Source organism: Delphinapterus leucas, chromosome 5 (assembly GCF_059928025.1).
Source record: "Delphinapterus leucas isolate spDelLeu-1000000601 "Yukka" chromosome 5, BTC_Dleu_Yukka2, whole genome shotgun sequence".
NCBI lineage: Eukaryota > Metazoa > Chordata > Mammalia > Artiodactyla > Monodontidae > Delphinapterus > Delphinapterus leucas.
This window is the reverse complement of record NC_143133.1, coordinates 133,953,063-133,975,308: the sequence shown is the minus strand read 5'-3', so window position 1 is coordinate 133,975,308 and position 22,246 is coordinate 133,953,063. Positions and strand designations below refer to the sequence as shown.

Genomic DNA, 22,246 nt, shown 5'->3' with positions numbered 1-22,246 from the left:
TACAGCTGATAGTAGAGCGTTAGATCATCATGCTTGGTATTGAAACGTTGCTGAGAAACAGCTCAGAAGAAGGCTGCTCATTGGGGGATGCCTGGAGTGCGCCAGGATTGATAGCATCTGTGCCAGCAAAGGCCCAGTTGGCTCTGTCTTTGGTCTGAGTCCATAGCAGTTGTCTCATGTACGTATGACATCTAATATTTTTGGCAGTAAAGCCTGGTTTATATGGTTGAAAAATAAAATTCCACTAAAAATGTGAAGGTTTTAATGTTGCATAGAACATGAATCCTTTTTGTCTGTATGTACATGCCTCTATGCACTTAAATGGAAATTTAATTTTGTTGTGGACTTACCTTTGAATCTTTTTTTAACTGTTATTGCAATAGAGTTGATTTACAATGTTGCGTTAGTTTCAGGTGTACAGCAAAGTGATTCCGTTTTATATATACATACTTTTTAGATTCTTTTCCCATATAGGTTATTACAAGATATCGAGTATCGTTCCTCAGGCTAAGCAGCCTCGTTGGTTGTCTGTTTTATACACAGTAGTGTGTATATGTTAATCCCAAACTCCTAATGTATCCCTCCCCACCTTCCCCTCTGGTTACCGTAAGTTTGTTTTCTATGTCTGTGAGGCTATTTCTGTTTTGTAAATAAGTTCATTTGTACCATTTTTTAATATTCCACATGTAAGCGATATCATAGATAATTTGTTGTTCTCTGTCTGACTTCCTTCACTTAGTATGGTAATCTCTAGGTCCATCCATGTTGATGCAAATGGCATTGTTTCATTCCTTTTTATGGCTGAGTAGTATTCCATTGTGTTTATATACCACGTCTTCTTTATCCATTCATCTGTTGATGGACGCTTAGGTCGCTTCCACAACTGGCTCTTGTAAATAGTGCTGCTATGAACGTTGAGGTGCGTGTATCTTTTCAAATTAGTGTTTTCTCCGGATATATGCCCAGGAGTGGGATCGCTGGATGATATTTACCTATGAAGTTTGAAGAATTTACACTAAAATCATCTTTGGTCTTGTGCTTGCTTATTTGCCTCTGTAATTTCTATTTCCCTCCCAAATAAAGAGGAAGAATGCTGCTAGATTTTTTTTTCTTTGCACAGCTATTAAAAATGGTAGTTATTTTGATCAAGCTGTCATGTCCGAAAGCCTAATTGATGCTAAGTGTCTTCATTTTATGGCACCTTGGTTGGTATTCCAACCTTAGTATGATCTTCTTTCTCCTTGTTTCAAGGTATTTATAGAAATTGGTCAGAGCTATAACCATTTGCTTGTGTTCTACTTATTTTGTGTTTGTTTGTGCTTATTGTTTCATTCTGATGTTTTGGAAACAGTTGGCCCTTCAAATCTAGAAATAATGTTATGTATTATTAAACCATGTTTCAAGAGTTGTCCCCAGGCTTTTATAAATGGAAATGAGTTTGTAGCTATCCATAGTAAGTAGTATTTCTCTGGGAGCTTAAACGTGGAACTAGAAATTTTGAGCAGTGAGCTCAAAGTGAAAGTGAGTCATTGGATTTCCATTGCCTCTTTTTTGATGCCAAGAAATGTCACCATGCACCACTGCTTTTTTAGGCTCTGTATAATTAAGAAATAATGTCTGTGTCAAGCTTTCTTTACACTTGACTCCATCATGATCTCATTTATTTCTCTGAAACACTGGAGAATGAAGTTGGGACAGTTTGGATTTTTTTTCTCTATTCATTTTTTACTCAATTTCTTCATTTCTTTAAGATTATAAAACAACTTACCCTTCTGAGGCAGAAGTCATCATTTGAGTGACTAAATGCCTTTTTAAAAATGTGCTTTTTCTTAAATCTATTTCCATGACTAACTAGGGCTTATCTTTTCTTGAATATATGTCTGTACTCAGAAACTACTAATATTTTTTATGATTTGTCTTAAGCTAAAAAGACAAAGGTTTTAGAGAAACATGCTATGCACTTAAGAACATGAGTTGGATACACTTAAGCAGTAGTTGCTTTTGCAAGTTCCAACCGAATTTATTAATCACAGTTGTACGTTAACTGCAGGTTTTCTGAAATACGCTTTATTTATTGTCCACATATCTGTTGATGAGTCATAACTTTTTAACTTGCCGATCGTCTCTTTTCTACCTTTCCTCTTGGTTCAGCGACATCGGGATTGGTCAGTCTCAGGATGACAGCATAGTCGGATTAAGGCAGACCAAGCACATCCCGACCGCGCTGCCCGTCAGTGGAACCTTATCATCCAGTAATCCTGATTTACTGCAGTCCCATCATCGCATTTTAGACTTCAGTGCTACTCCTGGTAAGCGTGGCCCGCACTGCTTCTGTTTTCTCGTCTTTTTTTCCCCTGACATAACGGTAATGCTGTGTGTATCTCTCTTGGCGTGGCATGGACTCTATCAGATGCTAAAAGTCAGGATAAAACGTAAATTTCCAACGGCTGGAACCGGTTCATTTTTATTCTTCAGACCAATCTGATATGCCCATGTGCAAATGAATCTCTCTGAACTTGCATTCTTTTTCCTAAAATGAAGTTAGCACGTACCATGCAGGCATCACCAGGTCATGTTAAGTAAAGAGTAAGAGGCATATTTTCAGTCAGCTTCCTGGGCTCTTCAGTGTAATAAAGATGGACTTCAGATTTCAATGTTTCATTTTCTGCTGACAACCCTGCATGCTGCTCTTGTGACCTGACCTGTTTGCCTTTGTCTGTGGGTAATGTGACTGTCTTTAGGCAGATGTGTTCATGCAGCATGCCTGTATATTGACTGAGTGGATCTTTGCAGGAGGGTTGAAGTAAGGGAGAGATGACAGTTGAGCATGATCTTCTCTGAGGAGACGCTTTCAGGTTGCATTCCTTAATTGTATTGCCAGGTACTGAAATCCTTCCTACTGACGGATGGCTCTTCTTTCCCCCAGACTTGCCAGATCAAGTGCTAAGGGTTTTCAAGGCTGACCAGCAAAGCCGATACATCATGATTAGTAAGGACACCACGGCGAAGGAAGTGGTCATTCAGGCCATCCGGGAGTTTGCTGTGGCCACCACCCCGGACCAGTACTCACTCTGTGAGGTCTCTGTCACACCAGAGGGAGTGATCAAACAAAGAAGGCTTCCGGACCAGCTTTCCAAACTTGCCGACAGAATACAGCTGAGTGGAAGGTAGACGTCACCTACCCTGTTGGATTTCTTTACCCCGTCCTTAAACCCACATCAGAGTCTGGTGAACGCTTTCTGAGGGTTTTTAAAATAAGTTGCAGGTTAAAAGCAAGATTTTCCCCATTCACCAAGCATTGCCGTATCAAAGGAAATGCACACAGGAGACTGTGGACCCCTCGCAAGGATCTCTTAGGAGCTCGTGCAAAACAAGGGCGCTGTGCCCTGACCGTTGTCACTGCCGGCCAGCGCTCACGCTCCCATAAGGACGCGCAGGAGGGCACCTCCCTTCTCCTGGCAGACGCACCTTCACAAACACATCTTCCACTAGTACCCTCTGTCACCCGCTCCTGCCTACCGGACTTTTCCAGGAGCTGCGTTTGTTCACGCGGAGATGTCTGTGACAGTGTGGCTGGCTGAAACTGCCTGTTACTGTTCGTGACACTATGAAAAACCCTTCTTAACTCTGCAACCAAAGCTCATTTGCCTCAGAGTGTGGTCTGCTGCTGCTTGGTCTTCAGAGCGCTTCTATCACACAGTACTCGTAGGAAAATATTGTATGGGGTCTTGTCAGCCTCTTGCATGGTGTTTCCATTGATAAAATGTAATTGATAGCCTCAAATCACAAATAAGGGAAAGTTGAAAAAGTAGTTCGGTTTTGGCTCTCGTATAATGACTAGATTCGGCACTTAGTGAAAATTGTTTTCATAAGTCACTTTTTTTCTTTTTTCTATCACCATACGGAGTGTTTCATTGTATTCTTGACTTCTTTGTCTTATGCATCTAAACCTGGTTTAATTCATTCAGAGCTTCTGCTTTCTTGCTGTCAACTATAACTTCCTTTGTCTTCTTTACTTTCACTTTATTTCCAGCCCTGACACTAGTGGGTAGGGCTGTTTTAGGAGGCCCATTGTCTCCTTATCATTTGAATGTGCGTTGACCTATGTGTAATCTTGGTGGAGTTCTCCAAATCTCACTGAGGTGCAGAGTCATGATTCACAGTCAGTATTCAAGAAAATTACAAATGGATTCACATCGTGGGCTTCATGAGTAATCAAAACTGAGAACGTGGGCTTCCCTGGTGGCGCAATGGTTGGGAGTCCGCCTGCCGATGCAGGGGACACGGGTTCGTGCCCCGGTCTGGGAGGATCCCCCATGCCGCAGAGCTGCTGGGCCTGTGAGCCACAGCCGCTGAGCCTGTGCGTCCGGAGCCTGTGCTCCGCAACAGGAGAGGCCACAACAGTGAGAGGCCCGCGTACCGCAAAAAAAAAAACTGAGAACGTGAAATCTGTGAGTGTCAAGGTCCCGAGGTCTGTGTCTTCGGCGATATATGCAGAAGGCCAGTTTAGCAGGACCACCCTGCTCATTCTGTTTCTTCCTTTATGGAATCTGGCTTAAGGGGAGCATCTTTGTATAAAATCGGGGGAAAAAAATCACAGGGCAAGCATCTGGATTCTGTTTTCGTCAAGTCACTTGACGGAGAGAAAGGAGCGCTAACCCTGAGTTTTCTCTCTACAGCTGGCGTACATCTTTGGGAGCCTCCGTTTCCTCATCTGACAAATAGGAATAATACCTGTCCCACTTACTTGGAGGGTTTTCGTGAAAATCAGATATTTGAAAGTTAAAATCTATTTTAGGATCGTTCTCCTCATAAGATCAAATAGAGGGAAATAGCTTACAGGTTTCTTCGGTATTTGAATAAATAGGTTGGATTGATCAATCTTTCCTGTTTCCTTCCATAGAGCTTTAAACTTTAGCTATTTTCTGTCCTTTTTAGCAAAAAAAAAAGGTAATCTAGAAGGCAGGGAAGGACGAGACAAAATGGATTGCACCTGGTACAGATGCAATTCCATGTGACGCGTTAGTTTCTGTCGGTGGCTTCTGGGCCGGGCTCTGTGATCTGGTGACCGAGGAGCTGCTGCCTTCTCTGTCTGTCCTTCCATCATTCAGTAGAGTGTTCTCACCACCGTTCAGCAGACAGCATCGTTCCTTCAAGGAGTGTCGTGAGACTGCTGCTTAGGCTCTGAATTCTGTGTCTCTCACAGGTATTACTTGAAAAACAACATGGAGACAGAGACCCTTTGTTCGGATGAAGATGCTCAGGAGCTGCTGAGAGAGAGCCAGATCTCCCTGCTGCAGCTCAGCACCGTAGAGGTGGCCACGCAGCTCTCCATGCGGAACTTTGAGCTCTTCCGCAACATCGAACCCACTGAGTATATAGATGATTTATTTAAGCTCAAATCGAAAACCAGCTGTGCCAACCTGAAGAAATTCGAGGAGGTCATTAACCAGGAGACGTTTTGGGTAGCCTCTGAGATTCTGCGGGAGACGAACCAGCTGAAGAGGATGAAGACCATTAAGCATTTCATCAAGATAGCTCTGCACTGCAGGGAGTGCAAGAATTTTAACTCCATGTTTGCAATCATCAGGTAAGAGCATATTTGTCGTAAGGTTCGATTCAGTTTGCAGATTTAAAGACGCATCAATCCCTGAGAACCATAGACTCGGTGTGAGTAGTTTTTAATTGCATCATATGGAACAATTCTTTGAATCTTAATCTTAATCCTTAATTTAAGATCTCTTGTAGTGGATGGACCTAGAGATTATCGTGCTAAATGAAGTAAACCAGACAAAGACGAATGTCATATGATATCGCTTATATGTGGAATCTTAAATATATATATATATATATATATATAAATGAACCTACTTACAAAACAGAAACAGACTCACAGACGTACAAAACAAATGTATAGTTAGCAAAGGGAGAGGAGGTGGGGGAGGGATAAATCAGGAGTTTGGGATTAACGTATACACACTACTATATAGAAAATAGATAACCAACAAGGACCTACTGTACAGCACAGGGAGCTCTCCTCAGTATTTTGTAATAGCCTATAAGGGAAAAGAATCTGAAAACGAATAGATATATTCTTTTTATATATAGATAGAATAGATATATAGAGAGGTGTGTGTGTGTGTGTGTGTGTGTGTGTGTATGATGAATCGCTCTGCTGTGTATACCTGAAACTAACACAACACTATAAATCAGCTGTACTTCAAAAAACATTCTCTTTTATGCTAATTTAAAGCCCAGAAAATCTATATTCACCACTTTTTTAGCTCTGTGACTTTGGGCAAATTATTTGAACTTCTCTGAAAGTCAGTTTATTTCTCTGTAAAATAACAGTGACCCAAAGAGTTATCAAGTAGACTAAATGACACAATGTATGTGGCGTTCCATCAGCCAGCACAAAGCAGGGAGATGCCTAGTAAATGTTACTTTTCTTCCCTTTTAAGTGCTTAGACTGAGGCTGGAAGAAAGTGCAGACTGAAACAATGAGCAATACTGACGTTGATGGTGATGATCCAGTTAGTCATTTTTTCTGTCTAGGAGTTTGATCATGCTCTTATTGGTTTTTTGTTTTTTTTTTTTTTTTACGTGGCGTATAGTTGCTTTACAATGTGGTGATAGTTTCTGCTGTACAGCGAACTGAATCACTGATACGTATACATATATCCCCTCTTTTTTGGATTTCCTTCCCATTTGTGTCACCACTGAGCACTGAGTAGAGTTCCCTGTGCTCTACAGTAGGTTCCCATCAGTTGTCTATCGTATATGTAATATCAATAGCGTATACATGTGGATCCCAATCTCCCAATTCTTCCCCTCCCCCCGCTTTCCCCCTTGGTATCCATACATTTGTTCTCTACGTCTGTGTCTCTATTTCTGCTTTGTAGATAAGATGGTCTATACCAGTTTTTTCAGATTCCACATATATGCGTCAATGTACGATATCTGTTACTCTTCCTGTTCTTATGGCTTTTGTTTCATGTTACAACTCTAGGATATTTGTCCAGTCTGTTTTATCAGACAGCTGCTTGGCACCAAGCACTTTACGTATGGAGATGAAGCAACAAAACACAGCCCTGCCCTCAGGACACCTGGCATTCCAGTTGTTCTGCCCACAGTAAACAGACCGGGAGGGTGTAAAGGGAAAAAGAGTAAAACCCCTCGGCCCTGTCCCTGGTTCCAGCTTCAGTTCTCATTACCCAGAATCATTAACACTCTTATGAATCCTGTACTTGGCTCTGCATACACAGCACTCACACAGAGCTGTTACATGTTAAGAAATAAACAGCATGCTCTTCTACTTACTTCGTAAGGATGAGTCATTTAATTTTATACCGCTTTTCTTTTTTCCCCCCTCAGCGGCCTAAACCTGGCACCAGTGGCAAGACTGCGAACCACCTGGGAAAAACTTCCCAATAAATACGAAAAGCTGTTTCAGGATCTCCAAGACCTGTTTGATCCTTCCAGAAACATGGCAAAATACCGCAATGTCCTCAACAGTCAAAACCTACAGCCTCCCATCATCCCCCTGTTCCCGGTGATCAAGAAGGACCTCACGTTCCTTCACGAGGGTAAGTGTAAGTTGGAGGATTTCTGTCTCCACTTGTGGAGGCGTAGGGTAAATGCCATGTGATTCCCTTTTCCTTCTTTGCCAATTACAGGGAACGACTCCAAAGTCGACGGGCTGGTCAATTTTGAGAAGCTAAGAATGATTGCAAAAGAAATTCGTCACGTTGGCCGAATGGCCTCTGTGAACATGGACCCTGCCCTCATGTTCAGGACTCGGTGAGTGTGTCCCCCTCAGCAGTGCTCACGGGGTTAGAGAAGGTTGAGCTTAGCGCTTCCTAGTAAATGAGAAGATTTTGAATAGGCCCGCCTGTAGCATGGTGGCATGTACCAGGCTGTGTGGGGAATCTCCGTCGAGCTCTGATTTGGAATGACTGTGATTCCACATCCAGTGCACTGTGGGCTGTCGTGAAAACAGTTGGTCCCTCTGGCGTTTTTCATTGAACGTGAGGCACAGCTATTTTTATTTTTCAGAACGCTGACTTGCAGAGCTAAAAGGTGTAATGGATAGTATGAACTAGAATATGTAAACAACCCGAACAGTATTGTCTCACTGCCCACACAAGGGATTTAGCCGTCAGTGTAGCCGGAAATGATGAATGCGGTGAAGGAGAGAACAGAAGCCTTTAGAAGCAAATATTTACATATGTTTGTCTTTTGAGCCAGAAAACTGTGGCTGGTCGAGTTGTTTGTGTGAGGAGGTTTGTGGGCTTCTAGTACTGCTTGTCCAGAAGTCTAGTCCTTTCTTTCTGAGCTTGTGATCTCTCTGTCTCTCTCTACACCCATGCTTCAACCTCCACGGCTCTCACTTACAGGAAGAAGAAGTGGAGGAGTCTGGGGTAAGTGGCGGGGACACTGCACACCCACACTGTTCTCGTCCCGCTCGTGGCATTGTTTTCTTACCTGCTGTGTTTTCTGATGCTTTGCATTTTTGCATTTTTTTCCTAACCCTCTTGCTCTAGCAGAATTTCAGTTGGCAAACTGACTTCAAGTTTCATCTCCTGGGGCTTTTGCTTTTGAGGTCATGACCCAAGAGAGCTGTGAAATGATTGATGATTGTTCTGGGGAACAGTAGGCCAGGCCTACTCCTGAGCTTTCAGAGAGACTTTAGTATCATTTGTGTGTTTTGAAATGAGAAAAATCTAACCTGGGGTGAGGGGAGAAAGGATGTCAGAAGGAAAAATTGTGCAGTTTAAACGCTATTGCACAGATTTTTGAGAAGTAAATATATGTCGTACAAAAGGTGCCCCTTGGTGTTAAAACTAAATTTTTTACAGCTCAACTAACTACTGTTTTCATCCTATAAACCAATTCTTTTCAAAAATAATTCTTAACAACTCGTGTGCTAGTTTCCATACATGTGTTTTCACATTTGCATGACCCTTTTATTAACAGATTGACCATATTACTTGACGAACTCACTACATTTAACCCAAGCAATAAGAAAACAATCGTGAACATTGTAATTTCTTTAAATTTATGTAAGACATCCTCTTTAGGAGAAAAAAAATTAATGTCACTCTTAATGATTGCAACTGTGTGTTTATTCTTGCATGAGCTTTTACATATAATCATTATTACTTGCTGGCTTCTACGAGAGAGCTGCCTTGAATGCTCTATAGAGGCGAAAAGTAGAAATTTCTAGTTGGAACAGAACAAGTGCCAAACATACATGTGTATGTAGAGTGTATGTAGGATTCTTTTCAAACTTGAAAAAAATTTTTTTGATCTGTATGATTCTCTATTCCTTTGTAAAGTTTACTTACCAGAATGAGGCATGTGGCCTTTTGAACGTAGACTATTTGTAGGTGTCTCGGCACGTTTCCAGTAGATAAAGTGATCCCATGCTGGAGCGAGCTGCAGCTCTACCTTTTCGTCTTCCAGGTCTCTCAGCCAGGGTAGTACAAACGCAACAGTGCTAGACGTTGCTCAGACAGGTGGTCACAAAAAACGGGTGCGTCGTAGCTCCTTTCTCAATGCCAAAAAGCTTTACGAGGATGCCCAAATGGCTCGAAAAGTGAAGCAGTACCTGTCCAATTTGGAGCTGGAGATGGACGAGGAGAGCCTTCAGACGTTATCCCTGCAGTGCGAGCCGGCCACCAACACATGTGAGTTTCTCCTTAAGGTGGCTGCCGGGTCCGGCTGGAATGCAGATTGGTTTCCTGTGCCAATAAAGCAGGGCTGGGCACAGGGGGAGCTGGCATCCTGAGACACGCTCGCCTTTCCCTTGAAGGCGGCTCTGGAGACCACGCGGCGCTGTCCTGGGCTGAGCCCCGTCCGTGCCCAGCGGGGTTCGCGTGGGGACCACGACACCGTAGGCTTCTTCGGGGTGACCGGCTTTGGTTTCATCCCGACGCAGCCAGAGTGCCGTCAGGGGACACAGGGGCAGGTGCAGCTCCCATTTGCATCCCTTGTTTTCTCACAAAGATACTTGCCAAGTGATGGGCAGCCTGGGAGCGGCACAGAGCTAGGTGTGCTGGCTGCCTCTGACCCCCTCAGCTCGGCCGGCACTTGGCACTGAGTTCAGCTACCGTGTAAGGCAGGAATTCTCCACAGGGAACCACAGCTCAGCCTAATGTGTAGCTCCCCAGCCTTTGAAAGTGCGGCCAGGCCAGAAACGGGGGCTACTTTCTCTTTCTCAGCATCCATATTTGTAAGACAGAGGCGTTTTCCGTTTAGGACACTTTGGGGTCTTTTATGGGCAAGTTTGAAGATACTTTCTATAGGGCTTAAATGTTAGGTAATTTGAGAAAGATTCAGGTTATCAGACTTACCCAGGACACTCTTAAAGCACTGTGTGTCATGGTGAAGAGTTTGTCCTCAAGAGGGAGATGGGTCTGAGTTCAGATCCTGTTTGTTCCTTGTACTAACAGTGTCACCTTAGGCCGGTTACTTGAGCTCCATTATGTGTACGATGGGGGAAGGAAGTCATTGAGTTGTCTTGAATGTTAATACACTTAAAATACAGCATTTAATTGCCCTGTTAAATTGGCTTGCTTTCCATCTGCCGTGGAATTATACACTCAGTACAATACTCAAGGAGTGTTGGCTGCTATTAGCAGCATAGATAATTCTACCCCATTGGAGAGAGAATTTGATAGTGACAAGACTGCAGCTGGTATCATCTACTAAATTAAAACTAAGCTCGTATATGTCAAGACATTTTGGGTGTCATTTTAGAAAAATAATTCCTAGTGGTCCTCCTGTTGTACCTTGTATAATAGATTTGTGTTTTTCGTAGATATACGTACAGCGTACTGAGCTATCCACATTTTTCGTTTCTTTTTAAATGTGGTACTTGAAACAGTATCATCTCTTGAGACGGCTTGTTTCATAAAGTGAATCTTGGTTCCGTCGCGCCTTCTTTCGGTGACGGAGGCTCTCCCCCCGCCCGCCCCTGTTTCTCTCCTTTATCTATGGGCCACAGGGAAAAAAAAGATACATATTTCAGTTTTCTAACTGTAGGAAATGCTCGTGCAGTTGTAAAAGTATCCCGTGTGTGGCCACTAACCTCTTAAACTTCTCGCTCTGTTTTCACACCGAACAATTACCAGTGCCTAAGAATCCCGGTGACAGAAAGCCTGTCAAGGCCGACACCTCCCCGGTGGCCCCGAGGGCAGGGCTGCAGCCGAAGCCGCCGCCGCAGGCTCCGCAGCCGTCACAGAGGCCCAGCCCGGGGCTGCAGCTTCCCGCCGTGCCCCTCTATCCTTCGCGGAAGAAAGTGCCCCTACGGGATCTCCCGCCTTTCGGTAGGTGACTAAGTTCGCGCACACTTTTTTTTTTTTTCCCTCTTAATTTACTTTCTGTTGAAGTAGAGTTGAATTACACTGTTGTGTGAATCACTACAGTCAGTTAAGCTTTGACAAAGGAGGCGGGAACATGCGGTGGGGAAGCGACAGTCTCTTTGGCGAGTGGTGCTGGGAAAGCTGGACGGCCGCCGCATGCAAATCAGTGACGTCAGGACACATGCCCTCGCGGCCGGCGCAAAAGCATGAACTCACAATGGCTCACAGACTTCAACGGAAGACAGGACACCATGCAACTCCTGGAAGAGAACACAGGCAAAACATTCTCTGACATAAATCGTAGCAGTGTTTTCTTAGGTCAGTTTCCCAAGGCAATGGAAATAAAAGCAAAACATAAACAGATGGGACCTAATGAAGCTTACAAGCTTCTGCTCAGCAAAGGAAACCGTAAACAAAACGAAAAGACAGCCCGTGGGCACTTCCCTAATGGCGCAGCGGTTGAGACTCCGCGCTCCCGATGCAGGGCGCCTGGGTTCTATCCCTGGTCCGGGAACTACATCCCACATCGCATGCTGCAACTGAGAGTTTGCATGCCACAGCTAAGGAGCCCCCGAGCCGCAACCAGGGAGCCCACCTGCCACAACTAATACCAACACAACCAAATAAATAAATATTTAAAAAAAAAAGAAGAAGAGGCAACCTGCGGTCTGGGAGAACATATTTGCAAACAATGTGACCGACAAGGACTTAATTTCCAAAATATACAGACGGCTCGTATAACTCGACAACAAAAAAACAAACAACCCACAACCCTCTTTTGGCGCTGTTCATTCACTGCCTGCTTCTCAGACTAGGAAGCGATACTTATCACGGGTAACTTCATCTGGTATACTTGAGTGTCCCTCTGGTTGTTCCCTCTTTATAAGACATTAATGTTCACAGAGTTAAACTTTACTTTTACCCGTGAGAAGGACTGTTTTCATAGAGCATCTCATTTAATCATGCTCGTTTGTCATAGCAGTGGAGGCAAGGCATGCCATGGGGAAATTATGCTATTACTCATTTAATTTTTAACAAGTACAGAGGCTGTTTTGTCCATATACCTTGTTTAAACTAGCTTTGCCTTATGATCAGTGAGTTGCTGGAATTTAGGCGGAATATTTTTAAGTGAAATGATTCGTCTGGAGGCGAACTCTCATTTGTTGAGTCACTGATTCTGTAACTTGGGAGGAAAATACAGTCAGTTCGTGAATGTTAAAGGAGCCAAAGCAGGGACTTCCCTGGTGGTCCAGTGGTAAAGAATCCGCCTTCCAATGCAGGGGATGGGGGTTCAATCCCTGGTCGGGGAATTAAGATGCCACACGCCGTGGAGCAACTAAGCCCGTGAGCCACAACTACTGAGCCCACGTGCCACAACTACTGAAGCCCGCGCGCCTAGAGCCCGTGCTCCGCAACAAGAGAAGCCACCGCAATGAGAAGCCTGCGCACCGCAGTGAAGAGTAGCCCCCACTCGCCGCAACTAGAGAAAGCCCGCGTGCAGCAACGAAGACCCAACGCAGCCAAAAATAAAAAAAATTTACATTGTTCCGCCTATCACAAATGAACTGAATTAGTGTTCCTTTGTCCGCTGTTTGTTTTTTTTTAAATTATTATTATTTTTTTTGGCCGCACTGCGCGGCACGCGGGATCTTAGTTCCCCGACCAGGGATTGAACCCGTGCCCCCTGCAGTGGAAGCGTGGAGTCTTAACCACTGGACCACCAGGGAAGTCTCTCCACTGTGTTGTTAATATTCTTATATTCGCAAGTCCCCCTCAAGCCGACCTCTACTGCCTCTTTTCTGTCGAGCTTCTGATATGGACACAGCCTGTTAACCCCCATGCAGGTGTACCTGATGGAAAGCCATCCCCGGCCCCCTTCCCCAGAGAGACTCTCTCTCCAATATTTTTAGGCCTATTTGAATTTATGACCTTTAGAAATGCGGATGGGATAGTCATGTGTCGTCTTAGAATAGTTTCACATTTAAAGTCACAGAATATAACATAGTAACTTAGAGATGCTGGGCCCACCCCCATTCATGAAATAAATTTTGTCTGAATACTTCCTGTATTTTTCACTTCAGTGCCTTCGTCATCCCTAGAGCTACTTTTGAAGTGGAACAGATTTTTCTGAGGCATAGCATCTTCACCTCCATCTTCACTGTTTGAAGGCAGCACTTTTTGAATCTGTGAATGATGCTGGCTTGGAAATCTTTTCCAAATCAAGGCTATTCATTCGTATAGCTTTAGTGTAGCTGGTGTTTTCATGTACCCTGTATATATCAGTATCTGCACATGTAATTAAAAGATGGCTTGAAAAGCCATTTTTAAAAGATGGTATTAAAGTAGTATCGAACACTTACAGGTGTTGAGGTGAAACGAAGACTTAGATCTCCGTTAAATTTCACTGCCTCCTTTTTAATAGACTCTGTTAAGTCTGAGAACATAAAAACTAACGTCCACTGAGGTGGTGTCAACCTGTAATGCCTTCCCTCCGGTCTCTTTGTTGTTCAGAATGAGGTAAGTGAGAGTGCCTCATAATAAGGCTTAGTAAACATCTCTTAATGTGACTCCCTCATTCCTAAAAGTAAAATTTTAGGGGAAAAATCACCTGGTATTGGCACATGGAATCCTTTTTCTTCCGCCCTACGTCATCCGACTAGATCCTGCACTTGGCGCTGTGCTGGATGGCGTCCCCCTCCGCGCCCCTTTACCGCACTCCTGGGAGCCCTCCCCGGTGGCTTGCAGGACCCTTCTGGGACCCGGCACTCTCTGGGTCCCCTCCTGCCTTCTCTGTCATCCGCTTGCTGATCAAATACTGGCCTGATTTCTTAGCGCTCCGTCAGTCTGTTTTCTCGCTACTTCCTTTGGGCTCTTGGCTTTCCTTCCATCACTCCCACGTCCCATGAGCTGACTTTTCCAACACCACCAAAATACCTGTTCCCAACCCAAACTTGAGTTCTGATAAATCTTCTGAGCTGCGCGCTCTCACCCTAACTCAGAGTATTTCCAGATCGTCTCTTTGTTTCTCCATCGCTGTCTGATGTATTGTTGAAGAGGGTGGTGATCGAGGTTTGGAACCCAGAGTGGAATGGCAGCAGCAGCCTTTCTGGTCCTCGGCAGGTGTCAGCAGACACAGGGCGGGCACCTGGTGCCCCCTGCGATCTCACTGTTTACACGGGCAGAGTACAGAGACCATCGAGCCTGGAAACAACCTGCTACGACATGTGACATTCAATCTTAACACAAAAAAAGTGGTTTTGTTCTTCACGGTAGTCTTTTCAGTCTTGGAAATGCATGTTGAAATCATTTTCTTTCTCTTACAGGTATAAACTCTCCACAGGCTTTAAAGAAGATTCTTGCTTTGTCTGAAGAAGGGAGCCTTGAGCGCCACAAGAGGCCGGCAGAAGACACGGTATCGGATGCGTCCTCCCGGCTCTCCTCCCCACCGACCTCCCCGCAGAGCTCGCCAAGGAAAGGTGACTGGGTGACCCCTCTTCTCCTTCATGGGGACCTGTGCTTTCAGCTGTGATCAGTTCTAGTTAGAGATTACATCACTTCTGACATTAGAGTCGTTTGAAATGACCTTGGGAATTCGCTGGCGGTCCAGTGGTTAGGACTCCATGCTTTCACCGCCAAGGGCGTGGGTTCGATCCCTGGTCGGGGAACTGAGATCCTGCAAGCCGCACTGTGTGGCCCCCACCCTCCAAAAAAAAAAAGACCTGATATGTAACACCCAATGGATTTTATTTTTCCCCTCGGTTTATAAATTTGGAAGAACTTTGGTACTTTTTAATATTATAGTTATAAATAAATAGCTTATATGACTATATAAATAGCTTATATGACTATATAAATAGCTTATAAATAAATAGCTTATATGACTATATAAGCCCCTTCAAAAATTCATTTTTTTACTGATTGTAAGTGTGGAAATAATTCTTTTTATACTAACAGTTGTTCTAACTAAATATAATTACATAGCATTCATCACAGAGTAGAGGCCTATAAAAACATAAGAAAAACTAATATCTTCCTGATTTATCTTTCATTGTGTTAACATGAGTCGGGATTATCTTTTTTGTTGCTGTCTTGTTTTATTTTTAAGGAGATTAAATTTTAGGCACTCAGACTCTCCTGATACTAATGCTTTCTTATCTTAGAATACTAGATCGTTTTCTGCTGCATAACCTCGGGCTTACTTTCTCCCCTACCCTATAATTGAATGGGCGTAAGCAAGCCGGTAATAAACGGCCAGGACAGTTTTCACTAGACGAGGCCAAAGAGATTAATCCGTTGTTAGATTTCACCGGCACAACAAGTACCTTTCCTGCTTTACTTTTCAGCTGTCTCAGACATGTGTGCGTTCTATGTGGGTATCAGTCTCTAGTCCTTGTTCAGTGGGTGCGTCTGAATTCTTCTCTCGTCCGTCGTTGGGTGGCAGTGGCAGTCAGCTGAGATCGTTTGGCTGCGGGCAGTTGGACTAAACCAGCTCCCCATCTTCTCGTGGAAGCGAGAACAGTAACAGGAATAACAGTGCATCACGGACCTACGGGATAGGTGGGCCAGCAGGAAAGACAGGGGAAGGGGGTCATCTCATTAGCTGAGGAAACTGGGACGATTCCTCCCCATGCCACATGCTCCACCTGAGGGATTATTTCTCTAGAGATTTTGTTTTTTGCGGGGGGGGGGTTGTAGACTGTTCAGGGAGGGTTTGAAATCTTGTCTGTCAGAACCTGCAGTGTGGTTTATAAGAAGACATTTCATAGGTGAACACGTGAAATCTTATCAAGACCTGTGCAACCTTTTAAAGAAATAAATCAGGAATTCGTAATTTACTGAAAGGATGGGGAAGTACTCTTCAGAGAGTAAATCAGCAACACTTAGGTGCTCTAGATGGCATTTTTTTATTAGGTTTTCATTGGGTACATATAATCATATAAAATCAGTATTTTAAGTAACATGAGATTCTTAATAATGTAAAAAATAAATGAATACTGAGAAAGGAGTATTTGGATTTTTTTTGTTAAAAATGTCAAGACAAGCCTCTCTTCCTTTGTGACTTTCAGTTTTAGCAACAAAGAGTTAAGGGTCCTTCAGGCCAAAAAATGGACATCGGTTTAGACATAGTGATGGTCCAGGGAGAAAAATGGAGATTTTGTACATTATGTCCTTCAAAACAATTGGCTTTCATGTGATTTATCCAATATATTATTAATGCTGAAAAAATCAAATGGCAAAAATCCAAAGATATCTTCTTCAGGTCTTATTTCTTATTCACACATGTCCATTTAAAATTATAATGCAGGGGGCTTCCCTGGTGGCGCAGTGGTTGAGAGTCCGCCTGCCGATGCAGGGGACGCGGGTTCATGCCCCGGTCCGGGGGGATCCCACATGCCGCGGAGCGGCTGGGCCCGTGAGCCATGGCTGCTGAGCCTGCACGTCCGGAGCCTGTGCTCCGCAACGGGAGAGGCCACAGCAGTGAGAGGCCCGCGTACCATCAAAAAAAATTATAATACAGGGACTTCCCTGGTGTCCAGTGGTTAAGACTCAGTGCTCCCAATGCAGGGGGCACGGGTTCGATCCCTGGTCTGGGAACTAAGATCCCATATGCCTCACAGCGTGGCCAAAATAAATAAATTAATTAATTCAAAAAAACAAAAAACAAAAACCCAACATTAAAAAATAAAAATAAAATTATAATGCAGATCTTTCCAGTGGAGTTCTTCTATGCTGTAAAGTTCTAAAAATGAAAACTCCATTGAAAACAAAATTACTACTGACTTTGCAGGTTGAGAAGAAAACCATACTTTTAAATATCATCCTAGCCATTCTTCATAGTTTCGTTTACACAGACTAATGTAGTATAATTTGTAGTTAAGAGAGCAGCGTCGAGTCGTGCCGTGATCCAGTCTGCATCCATTCCTGGGTCATACGACAGTGTATTCTTTTTTCCTCTCTAAACTTTCATCAAACACACTAAACTGTATTTGAGTAAAACTTGACTGTAGCTCAGTCTCCAAGTAGAGTGTTTTCTCCCCAGTTCCGTGGTGGCACCTGTGGCCTGCTTTCTGGTTTTGCTACTGAGGAGACGTCAGCTGGACGCCGTGAACCCTCGGTGTCTAAGGACTGATGTGTTTCCCACGCAGGCTACACTTTGGCTCCGAGTGGCACCGTGGATAACTTCTCAGATTCCGGCCACAGCGAAATCTCCTCGCGGTCCAGTATCGTCAGCAACTCCTCCTTCGACTCGCTGCCCGTCTCGCTGCCCGACGAACGGCGCCAGAGGCCACCGGTCGGCACTGTGGAGACCAGCCTGGCCGCAGGCCGGCCGGAGAGGCGGCCGGCGGGGGAGCCCGACCAGTGCAGCCTGGGGTAGGGGCTCGTCCGTGTGCTCGCTCCTCTCTTGCACGTGTGCGGCGCTGTTCACGGGACGCCCGGGGTGCTCTCCCAGCCCAGTTCTGACGTTCACCATTTCCCGATCATGAAGCGCCATGCAGACTGCTTTCCCAGTGAGGTCTGTCCTTCGCTGGGACACGTTTGCTCTGCTCTGAGGGCAGGGGGTGACTCAGTCCAATGAGCTGCTTTCCCAAAATAGTCAGATTGTAGTGAACACTGTAAGGAAAGTGCTCCTTTACTGTAAGCAGGTCATTGCTCCTTTCCCCCGTGTTGATATTGTGGTGACGTCACAGGGGACGAAGCTGGACAGGGCCGAGTGGCCACTGTCGCTCAGTCTGGTGGGGCCTAATCCTCCTCCTGGAAGGAAAGGAGGCCGCCTCTCGAGGAAAAAGTGGTTGCGTCTTAGCCCAGAGTTATTAGTTAACAATCTTGGCCTTTCCCCCCTCCTCCCCTCCCCTCTCCCCTCCCCTCCCCTCCCCTCTCCCCCCTCCTCCCCTCCCCTCTCCCCCTCCCCCCCTCCCCTCTCCCCCCTCCTCCCCCCCCTCCCCCCTCCTCCCCTCCCCTCTCCCCCCTCCTCCCCTCCCCTCTCCCCCCTCCCCCCCTCCCCTCTCCCCCCTCCTCCCCTCCCCCCTCCCCCCTCCTCCCCTCCCCTCTCCCCCCTCCTCCCCTCCCCTCTCCCCCCTCCTCCCCTCCCCTCTCCCCCCTCCTCCCCTCCCCTCTCCCCCCTCCTCCCCTCCCCTCTCCCCCCTCCTCCCCTCCCCTCTCCCCCCTCCTCCCCTCCCCTCTCCCCCCTCCTCCCCTCCCCTCTCCCCCCTCCTCCCCTCCCCTCTCCCCCCTCCTCCCCTCCCCTCTCCCCTCCCCTCCCCTCCCCTCTCCCCCCTCCTCCCCTCCCCTCTCCCCCCTCCTCCCCTCCCCTCTCCCCCCTCCTCCCCTCCCCTCTCCCCCCTCCTCCCCTCCCCTCTCCCCCCTCCTCCCCTCCCCTCTCCCCTCCCCTCCCCTCCCCTCCCCTCCCCTCTCCCCTCCCCTCCCCTCCCCTCTCCCCTCCCCTCCCCTCCCATTCCCTCCCCTCCCCTCCCCTCCTCTACTCTCTTGTCCCCTCCCTCTCCCCTCCTCTCTTTTCTGGCCCCCCTCCCCTCCCCTCCTCTTCTCTTTATTATTTTTTTTTCTTTGTTTCCCTTTGGCCGCCTAGGTCCTGTGCACCGCTGTCTGAGAGCCGGGGCCTGTATGCTGCAGCTACAGTGATCTCTTCTCCCAGCACAGAGGAGCTTTCCCAAGACCAGGGGGACCGAGCCTCACTTGACGCTGCTGACAGTGGCCGAGGGAGCTGGACGTCGTGCTCCAGTGGCTCCCATGATAACATCCAGACCATCCAGCACCAGAGGAGCTGGGAGACGCTCCCCTTCGGGCACACTCACTTTGATTATTCAGGGGACGCCGCAGGGTTATGGGCCTCAAGCAGCCACGTGGACCAAATCATGTTTTCCGACCATAGCACAAAGTATAACAGGCAGAGTCAAAGCCGAGAGAGTCTCGATCAAGCCCAGTCCCGGGCAAGCTGGGCCTCCTTCACGGGGTACTGGGGAGAAGACTCGGAGGGGGACACGGGCACAATCAAGCGAAGGGGGGGGAAGGATGTTTCCCTCGAAGCTGAAAGCAGCAGCATGATGTCTGCGACCGCCGAAGAAGCCAAGCCCGTCGCCATGGCTGCCCACGTGGCCGTGCCGCCCAGCGCCACCAAGGGGCTTATTGGTAAGCTGACTGCGGGCTCTGTCATGTCTGGGTCGTGGCTGCACCCTGACTTATTTCAAAAGTAAAAGCGTGTGTTTGCGGTTCTTCTCCTCATTCTGCCCCACCCATTGACATGTAGGCCTTCCAAGTTAGCAGCGCACTCAGGATTTTGAAATGAATGGTGGTTAAGACCCCAGGTTCTATGGTCAGGTGCATATAAATACCCTGCAACCGTCAACCTTCCATGCACCGTAGCTGTCGGGATCAGTAGGTTGTCCTTATGGGTGTTACCTGCTCTGGCGTTGATCTTCTCAGCTGAAAATTATCAGGAAGGATGGCCATTCTCTCTAGAGGAAGAATATTTTTTTGTTTAATTGGAACTGTTCTAAATGTTTTACTCTTGTATTTTGTTCCCTTGAATTGTATATTTAGAACTTTACCCTTTGCATATTTAAAAATCTTCTATCGATATTTGTCATGCAGGTAGATTTTTCTGTGCTAGACAAGTTCCCTCTGCACAGGATAGAGCAAGGAGGAGGGTGCGGAGAGCCAAGGTAGTGAGTAAGAGCCTGGGAGTCAGGCAGGCTGGGGGTCTGAATCCCTGCTTTGCCACTTTCCTCGCTTTGTGACACTGGGCAAGGCACTAAACAGTGTCTGTTTCCTCATCTGTAAAATGAATTTAATAATTTCTACCAGTGCAGTTGCTATGAGGTTTAAACGAAATCTCTGCAAAACACTAGTGCCTAGTTAGCAGTTCATAAGTACACGAAAGACGCTATCACTTTGCCGCTGCTGTTTCTGTTGTGAAGTCTCTTACGCTCCTTTAATGCTATCGGGATATATTCTCTATGGCACGTTCAATGTCTGTATAAAGTGTAGGGATACATCATAGGATACAGAGTGAGAGATTCTGGAATATAATCTTCACAGACATCGCTTTCATTAGTAGGGAAATTGTAGTTATTTTATCACGTAGTCATGGGTGGACGTCGAGTTTAATATCTTTTCAAGATGAATAAGGAGAAGACAGTTAACACCTATCCTTAGGCTGCAATTTTTAAAGCACTTTTTTTTAATTGAAGTATAGTTGATTTACAATATTATGTTAGTTTCAGGTATACAACAAAGTGATTCAATTATATATTTTTTTCATACTATTTTCCATTATAGGTTATTACAAGATATTGAATATAGTTCCCTGTGCTATACAGTAAATCCTTGTTGTTTACCTATTTTTATGTAAAGTAGTGTGTATCTGTTAATCCCAAACTCCTAATTTATCCCTCCCCTCTTTTCTTCCCTTTGTAACCATAAATCTATGAGTCTGTTTCTGTTTTGTATATAAATTCATTTGTATTATATTTTAGATTCCACATATAAGTGATATCATAAGACATTTGTCTTTGTCTGGCTTACTTCACTTAGTATGATAATCTCTAGGTCCATCCATGTTGCTGCAAATGGCAATGTTTCATTCTTTTTTATGGCTGAGTAATATTTCATTGTATATATGTACCACATCTTCTGTATCCATTCATCTGTTGATGGGCACACGGGTTGCTTCCACGTCTTGGCAATTGCAAATAGAAAAGCACTTTCTTTTAACAAACTAATACACAGATTTTTTATTGCAAAGGAAAGAAGAATGATTTAAGTTCCTAACAGTTGAGCCTAGAAAGTTGAAGATAATAAAACTTTGCTTTTACTTGCCTTTACAGATTCATGTTTTAAGTCATGAAATTAATATAAAAGGACTTCAAAAAAATACATACCTCACATGCACATGGTTTTAAGTTTTGAAATTTGCATCATTTTTTGTACTATTCTTCCAAATTTATTGTGATTCCCTATTTTCCGAAGTGAGGCCCAAGACTTGAAAGTAACCTGGGATTGATTCTCTGCCTGGTGAGGGTAGATGGCCCAGCAAAGAAGAACAGCTCGCCTGGCCCTCCGGGGCAGGGAGAGGGGAGGGAACCGCTGACAGGCACCACTCCCGTGTTGCAGGCGTGGGACTGGGTGCCTTTCTGTTCCCTTTGTTCCGTGTTTCCAGTAAACCCCAGGGTTGGGCGTTAGCCTGGTTACTGCGTGACAGGTAGAGTCGCTCTGCGGTGACCCGGTGAGAGTTACAGGTACTTAGATTGCTTAGTTTTGCCTGTGCCGCCGGAGATGACCCGGTGCGTGGCGGGTTTGGTGCGCCCCGCCCTGCGCACAGCCCCATAGGCCTTTCACCGCGGGCGCTGTTCGTCTTGGTCCGCCTCCTTCCCGATGAGCGCACGTGGCCTGGGATGCGCTCCCCCCGCCCTCCCATGCTGACGGCGGGCCTTGTCTCTCCCTCCCGCAGCGAGGAAGGAGGGACGCTACCGGGAGCCGCCGCCCACCCCGCCGGGATACGTGGGCATCCCCATCACCGACTTCCCCGACGCCCACCCGCACCCCACCCGGAAGCCGCCGGACTACACCGTGGCGCTGCAGCGGTCCAGGATGCTGGCCCGGCCGGCCGAGACCCCCGCCCCGGGCGGCGCCAGGCCCGCCCCGCGGCCGCAGTGGCACCGGCCCGGCGACGACCCGCGCCCCGGCCCCTGCGCGCCCCCGGGCCTTGCCGCCGAGGAGGACGGTACATGCGCTTCCCCCAGAGGTCCTGCTTCCCGCCCGGGGTTCCACGCCCACCCCAGGCCTTGGTGCCAGCCGTTGGGTTGCGTTTTGCTCTTTCCGAAGTGGCTGGAGAAATAACTAGAGATTGCGGAGGGGTCCCCTGT

General features: G+C 46.2%; 1 protein-coding gene across 6 annotated transcripts in view; it reads left to right on the top strand.

The window, feature by feature from the left end:
* The window catches only part of RAPGEF2 (Rap guanine nucleotide exchange factor 2), a 245,946-nt gene that overhangs the window by 220,308 nt on the left and 3,392 nt on the right, over positions 1 to 22,246 (top strand). For 4 of the 6 annotated variants that reach the window (XM_022582247.3, XM_089911326.1, XM_089911328.1 and 1 more), the window contains 12 exons: positions 2,152 to 2,309; positions 2,927 to 3,167; positions 5,207 to 5,590; positions 7,375 to 7,586; positions 7,677 to 7,800; positions 8,397 to 8,420; positions 9,466 to 9,689; positions 11,136 to 11,330; positions 14,690 to 14,842; positions 17,513 to 17,738; positions 18,952 to 19,511; positions 21,832 to 22,104. In XM_022582247.3, coding sequence (XP_022437955.2) covers positions 2,152 to 2,309; positions 2,927 to 3,167; positions 5,207 to 5,590; positions 7,375 to 7,586; positions 7,677 to 7,800; positions 8,397 to 8,420; positions 9,466 to 9,689; positions 11,136 to 11,330; positions 14,690 to 14,842; positions 17,513 to 17,738; positions 18,952 to 19,511; positions 21,832 to 22,104 — 2,774 coding nt within the window. The remainder of the gene's footprint in view (positions 1 to 2,151; positions 2,310 to 2,926; positions 3,168 to 5,206; positions 5,591 to 7,374; positions 7,587 to 7,676; positions 7,801 to 8,396; positions 8,421 to 9,465; positions 9,690 to 11,135; positions 11,331 to 14,689; positions 14,843 to 17,512; positions 17,739 to 18,951; positions 19,512 to 21,831; positions 22,105 to 22,246) is intronic. The other 2 variants (XM_022582249.3, XM_089911327.1) reach the window with 2 other exon arrangements.